Consider the following 7191-nt stretch of genomic DNA (forward strand, 5'->3'; position numbering starts at 1 on the left):
ACCAAATATATTATTAAAACAAACAAACAAACAAAAACACCTTCTGCGTACAGTGACCTGAAAGGCATAAATAAAAAGATAAAGTCCTAGAGAGAGCTAAATGTACTGTGTATACAATGTAATGCCTATACTGCACTAAAAGCAAAACATTTTTAGGTTGCAAAGTCTGCCACTTCAAGCCAGGAATTATTATTGCTGTGTGCACTTTTTATTTTTTAAACCTAAATTAGCATGCATATTAGATGCTGCCTTTAGGCTCTTGACAAGGTGCCAATGTGGGCTTTTGATTTGCAGTTCAGAAACCTTTGGTACAGTATGTAATTGTTCACTGGCTTTTTATCTATTTTTCTTAGTCAGATGGATATTCTGACATAAATAATATATTGATTTGTCAAAAGTAAAGATGGTGTCACACTTCATAAATATTTCATTAGGTGCCATTGCAGCAGGACAAAAAGGGATTAGTAGCTAAGCAGTTCTGCCCCTGAAAGTCTGTGTTATCTTTAATGTCCTTTGTAGAATTAAAAATAAGGAGTAACAAACAAGGCATAAACATCCATTGGCTTCTCAGCTATACTGGCTGCTATGAGCAGGTGTAGGAAATATTGAACAAACTTGACTAAGAGGAAGGGTCTGGCCTTTTCACTCACTGAGCAGTTACTTGAGTAGTAGAATAAAGTTTCTAATTACTATGTTCGGTGATTCTAAAGCTTAGATTGACAGGGTTCCCCTGTAAACGTAACCACTTGGGCCCTAATCTTGCAATGATTTCTGCATGGGCAGATCCCTACACTTTTACAGTCAGCTTACTGGGATCATATTTTTTTTAAATACCAAGTTTCTTAGTTATAAATAACGTATAGAATCACTTCACAGTAGAAGAAAGAAGTTGTTTTTTCCTTTTTCTTTTCCTCTTCCAAGTCAGAACAAGATCGCATAGGTCACTTAAAGTAGCCACCTTGTTTCATACTTTTTCATTACAGTGTCCTCTATGGGAATAAAATTACAGAACTTCCAAAAGGTCTGTTTGAAGGACTCTTCTCTCTACAGTTGCTGTGAGTATTTATTGAATATTTATTGTATTTTGGGTTAACTGGGGAGAAACTGGGAAAGGGGATATGTACCCAGAAAAAATGTGTAGGAAATTATATTCCTATGTGAAAAAATGGAGCACAGTGAAAGCATTAATTTTGGTTTTAGTGGTTAAAACTGAAGTCAATATTTCTGGGTTATATTGGTGGCTGTGCCAGTTGCCCACAAATTGACCTCTCGATCTATGCATGTGAACCCTCTGTATGCCAGCAAGCCCAACCATGAAATGAACCTTGATGAATTAGCATGCTGTTATGGTACACTGAGATCATGAGACAGCAAATATTAACCACAGTAGAAATATCTTGCTGTGTTAACACAGTATTTTCTCTGTGTAGTTACTATGCAAATGATATTTTAATGACATCCATTTTAAATGCAAATATTAGTACAATTTCACTGATTTTTTTTATAACTTCTGAAATCTTTGTGAAGTTTATGGAGGGAAAGTCTTGAATTTATGTCCAGTTGCTAAGTCATTTGACAGACTTGCAGTTCCCATGTAGTCTTGTGTCATCTATGTTTTGGTTTAACAGTGGGTATAAAGGAGAATGTCATGATATGTTTATCAAAAATTGTCAAAAGAATCAGTAGGAATGACAGTGGAGTATTAGGACTATCTAAAAACAGATTGTGTTCAACAGGCCATAAAACGGTAGTGTTATTCTCCAGAGTATTATTTGAGAATCACTAGCTTGTAGCTTTAAAGGCTGATGAATTCAGTAAATAATTTCTACCAACCTAACTAAATGCGCATGCTGTCCAAAAATTAGAGACAGGTGATTTGGCAAAATGTCTCAAATAAATAATTGTGGAAGAAGGGGGGCAAATAATTGATGTGAGAAAATGCAATGTTTCACAATTATTTTTTAAGTTATGATACACTAGTCATGAATGCATTTTCCATAGTTCCTTCTGAGAGGGGCTCTAGTTACAGATAGTTTCATTTAGGTCTCAAAGTTGAAAGAAAATTTTTCAGTTTCAATTCAGGCTGTGTATAAAAATCACTACATTTGGATACATTTTCTACAGACAGGGCTTTTTTTATTTGAAGTACATTTTTTTGGCAGAACATTATTTATTCTAATAAAAATCCACCTTTATGTCATAAGTTGAAACCATGTGAATCAAAATGTAAAATACACACGTTCTACACATTTTCTGATGGGCAAAAAAAAAAAGAAATATAAAAAAGTGGTTGACTTGACAAAAGCATCAAGTTTCATGGTGGTTGTTGTTTAAAGACTTGTGGGCTTAGATAATGGATTTTTTTTTATAGCTTTTAAATTTGAAATTTTGGAGCTACCTGGAAGGAAGCGTTCTCTTTGGAGATAGAGTAATGCTGCTGCAGGATACAAGACGACTTATTTTGTACTTCCAGTCTTTACTATAGCTTTGTATATGGTTTGGCAGCATGCTGATTAGTAACATGTAATTAAAAGTGCCACTGCACATCTCATCCAGCTACTGAACACAGTGTTCAGTTCTTTTATTGGCAAAAGGAGATGTTTTCCTTTCTTATACTTGTTTTTCCAGGCTTATTTCCTTACTTAGAAAAATACTGCCCACAGACACTGTGTATATCCTGAGATTTTGGCTAAGCAATTCAGTGTATTTCAACTTCTATGTGTAAATGTAACAGAATAATTAAAGGGCGCCTAATAAGATATTTTAATTCAGTAAAATGCTTTATGCCATTGTTAATTAAGATTATTTATAATACTGAGCCAAACAATTCTTGGTATTTATTTGTAACCAGAACAAGAAGTTTCTCTGTAAAACCACAGTGCAACTTTAGTGCCAGTGAACTAATTCCTTCCATTTTATAATTATCTTTGATTTAACAGATTATTAAATGCCAACAAGATAAACTGTCTGCGCGTAGATGCTTTCCAAGATCTACACAACCTGAACCTTCTCTCTCTGTATGATAACAAGCTTCAGACCATTGCTAAGGGCACCTTTTCACCTCTCCGTGCAATTCAGACTTTGTATGTATACTTATATTTATGTTGTATGTAGTACAATTTTCTATTTAGGTTTTATGTTTCTCTTTATTTTCTATAATGTATGCAACCCTTGAGAAATTTTGAGACCAACTGCAAATATTTTGTAAATTTTTTTTTCATGTAAGGCATTTGGCTCAGAATCCATTTATCTGTGACTGCCATCTGAAGTGGCTGGCGGATTATCTTCATACTAACCCTATTGAGACCAGTGGTGCCCGTTGTACCAGCCCCCGCCGTCTGGCGAACAAAAGGATCGGCCAGATCAAAAGCAAGAAATTCCGCTGCTCAGGTAATTTTCTCAGTTCAGCTGCTATTTTTATTTTATTGCCAAAAATGGTGGTTACAGAAGTTCTGACAAAAGCAGCTGGTTCTCTACTAAATTATTAAACATTGCAGAACCTTTTTTGTTCTTCTGTTGAACAAGAGGGAAAATCATGAAAGTCATATACTATTTGATCACGGAACATTACTGTAGTTAACACATTTGGCACTGAATCTGACTAGCGTTAAATCAAACAGAAGACATGTAATATATTATAGTTCAGAATGAAATGCTAGCAGTTATTCTGTACAAGTATCATCAACATAAATCATTTTTAAAAAGTTCCACAAGGCTCTGGAATATGTGAAAGATTTAAAAATCTCCAGCTAAATACAAAAACATGATATGTTCATTTTACACAGGGAGCTTACCTCATACTGAAATTTACTGTTTTCTTTTTCTAATCTTATTCCATTTCCTACTTACATTTCTCGAAATCCTAACCTTTGTCATATGGTATCCAGCTGCTCCAGGTGCATTTCATATTCTACAATTTATTCAGTCACGAGTGCAAATACCAGACAAGAACTGTTTATTGTCCATGTTCCGGATACATTTATGACTATTCACGCTTTGTTGTTTATCAGCTCTTGCTGTGAATACACATTTTTTCATGTAATTATCTGTAGTTAACGATAGTCCATACTTAATCTAATAGAACTCATACTCTGCTTGCTGACATTCAGGTGCATCTTCTATTTTTTCTCTTTTTTATTTAGCTAAAGAACAGTATTTCATTCCAGGTAGGTTTGGTTCTGCAGTAAGACTGACTAACTGCAGACACCCTCCCTCTTTCTCAAAAAAGCAATTTGTAGCTTTTAGGAAATTGATGCATGTGTTGTATAGTCAATATCCATTAGATAGATATAGTAGTCCTGTGTAGATTACTAGTAGTTCTGTTTTCCAATTGAGAGCTTTGCATGCAGCTCCTGATACTTTTTTGTCTCACAGATCTGCACATAACCCATCAAACGTTACTTTTATTTGCATTAGTTAGAAGGTTGCACCTGCTACTTTATATTCTAACTGACATCTTTACTTACCTTATATAACTTACCTATTGTAACACCACTGTTTTTAAAATGTAGCTCTGGAGCTGCTTTTAAACACAGAATACCTTACTATCAAAGAGCTAGTACAACTTAAAGCAAATTTCTTGCTCTTCTTCTCTAAACCAGCAGTTTCCTGCTGACTGTCTGCAACTATTGCTTGCTTACCTGTGACACTATGATCCCTGTGTTTGTGAAAGCACAATAGAAAGACTGAAAAAATGTTTTTGTTCTTCATTAAAGGCATTCTAAAGTCATGCAGAACGTGCATTAGGAATGCTTTTCAATGAAAAAGATGCAATTTAAGAATTGGGGATGATAAAGTAACTTAAACTTTACTATAAACTACAGTAATTCTGTGATATTTTCTAAAGCAACTATTAATGTTGGCCCTAGCTCTTTGACATATGTTCCTTTACTTACTTTTCCCTTGGTTGTCAAGTGTGTGCACCACTTTCTTAGCAGAAAAGAAAAAAATATTCAGCTACATTATGTTCCTAACAGGTGATGAATAATTGATTGGAAAAAATGCCCAGTTATACAATGAACCTGTTGATTAAATTATAGACATATAATCTGAAAGAATATTTTTTGATCTTATTTTAATAAATAGAATAATATCAACCATAATCAGTTATGACACAAATAAATTTGCTTTTTCAAGCACTATAGGTATATTGTTGCTTTCCAGTGCCTTGAGTACTGGTTTATTGAACAGTCTTAGCCATTACCATTTAAGCTGGTGTGTTTAACAGCTTTGGTTTTTTGCAATGTTGTTATGTTTTCTTAGAGCTGGGATGGTCATGTGAAATTTTTTGTGCTCTTCTACTAATATATTCATTTGAGTTTTGAGTTTAAACAAAAAACAGCAAAAACAACATGGACCAATATGCCATCAATGGCAGCACTAGAAACTTACTAGTCTAAAGCAGCATAAAGTAGAGGGAGATCTGATTTCTTAAGGCCCCCCCTCTCCCCCCCCGAAGCACTTGAGTTCCCTAATGAGTAAAACAGCTGTATTCCTGCCACAACAAGACTTTTACTCAATTCAACCAGTGTGACTTTTGTCTCTGAATTAGAAAATGTTTTGCCAGAAACATTTTTAACAGGCAGTTTATAACGCTAGTATAACTACACATGCAGCTCAGGTTTTTCATCTATATGATTTTATAAACATTTTTAAAAATGTAGTTTCTAAAAAAGTTAAGCTCATCAAGAAGTGCTGAGAACTATCTTCCTTAAAGCACGGCCTGTGTATATCCACTCCCACCAAATAAAAGTACAATGTGCACTGTGTAATGTTAGAGCTGTTCTGAAGTATTTGGGGGATTTAGTTTGAACTGCTAATAGTGATTTACTGAACATACAGGCCATGTCTACATGAGACGCTGACTACGCAGTTGTTACTGCGTAGTCATTTAATACTTGCATAACCAAAGCATTACTGCTCAGTTGCGTCCCAACATGGTTGCCTAGTGATACTTACCGTGCAGTAGCGTCGCATCATGGTTTGTGCCTGGTGACACTACTGCATAGTAGTAACGAGCTACTGTGCAGTAAGCATCTCGTGTAGACATGTTCACTGAAGATAAAACAGCACATATGATCTTGCTCGTAAGCCTTTTTGAAGTACTTTACACCTAGGTAAGCATAAAATGATAAGCATCATTAGAGATGAGACTTATGCTACCACAGACATTTAAACTATTAAACTTGATAAAGGAAGAACTTGAACAAAGCCTCCTTTCATTTTAGGTCATAAAAGTATTCCACACATCTATATCATACTTGGATTTAAATCGAAATTAAAATGGTGCAGATTATACAGCTGATTGTGTTCTATGCATCTATAACTGTTTTTCTAAAGTGTTTGTAATAATATTTTCTTAAGTGTCTTAGCAATACGTATATAAATGAGCAATTTATTATTGGAATACATTTATTTTAAAATGATAAAGAATATCTCATAGGAAGCGTCATCACTCTGTACATGATTTGTAATTATTCCTTATCTAGGTTTTAGTTGAAATTTTGTATGCCACTTAAAATGAATTAGTGAATCCTTTCCTAAAGATGGTGCTCCATTGCGACATCTTACAGTCAAATTAATCATCCAGTAAAGAAAGAGAGCTTAGTTTCATGTTTTATCTTAATTGGGATTACTCTGTCTTTCTTTCCTTCTTGGCTATCTTTACTTTTGCAGGAGTTCACCATTTTGGCTGTAAGTAAAGTTCAGTGTCTGAACTAAATCACAGTGTACTTCCCAGCCCTGATGCACCTTCTTCTACTAGTCTCAGTCTTTCCACCTTTGTCCAAGAAGAAGCCACAGGTCCTTTGAGCTTCTTTCTGTTTTCCCTGTCACCCACCCTCAGTTCCTTACTGGATGTTTTCTCCCAATATGTATAGGATGTTATCTTTGTTCTGTTGACTGTGGGAAATGGTAGAGGAAACGTTTGATGTGGTCTGTTTCCTGTACTTTTTAATCAAGCTGTGACAGTAATACTGTTACAATGGCAGTGGACATTCTGTAAAAGGAATGCCATGTCACTTGGAAGTATTAAACCTGTAGTAATCCTGTACCTTTCTCCTACTCCTTCCTCTTTCCCTTGCTCTTATCCTTGGCCTAGTGGATGCAGTTATAATTTAGCGAGATTTTCTGTTGTGCTTGATCTAACCATGTGGTTGTGAGGTATGAGTAAAACATGGTTCTGTCAAGCAC

The 7191-nt window shown here is 35.0% G+C and overlaps 1 protein-coding gene across 1 annotated transcript in view; it reads left to right on the forward strand.

The window, feature by feature from the left end:
• The window catches only part of SLIT2 (slit guidance ligand 2), a 629104-nt gene that overhangs the window by 477459 nt on the left and 144454 nt on the right, over positions 1–7191 (forward strand). The window contains exons 13-15 of the mRNA XM_019526063.1: positions 984–1055; positions 2940–3083; positions 3227–3390. Coding sequence (XP_019381608.1) covers positions 984–1055; positions 2940–3083; positions 3227–3390 — 380 coding nt within the window. The remainder of the gene's footprint in view (positions 1–983; positions 1056–2939; positions 3084–3226; positions 3391–7191) is intronic.

This window comes from Gavialis gangeticus, unplaced genomic scaffold, assembly GCF_001723915.1.
Source record: "Gavialis gangeticus isolate Ggan-Ray unplaced genomic scaffold, GavGan_comp1, whole genome shotgun sequence".
NCBI classification, from domain to species: Eukaryota; Metazoa; Chordata; order Crocodylia; family Gavialidae; genus Gavialis; species Gavialis gangeticus.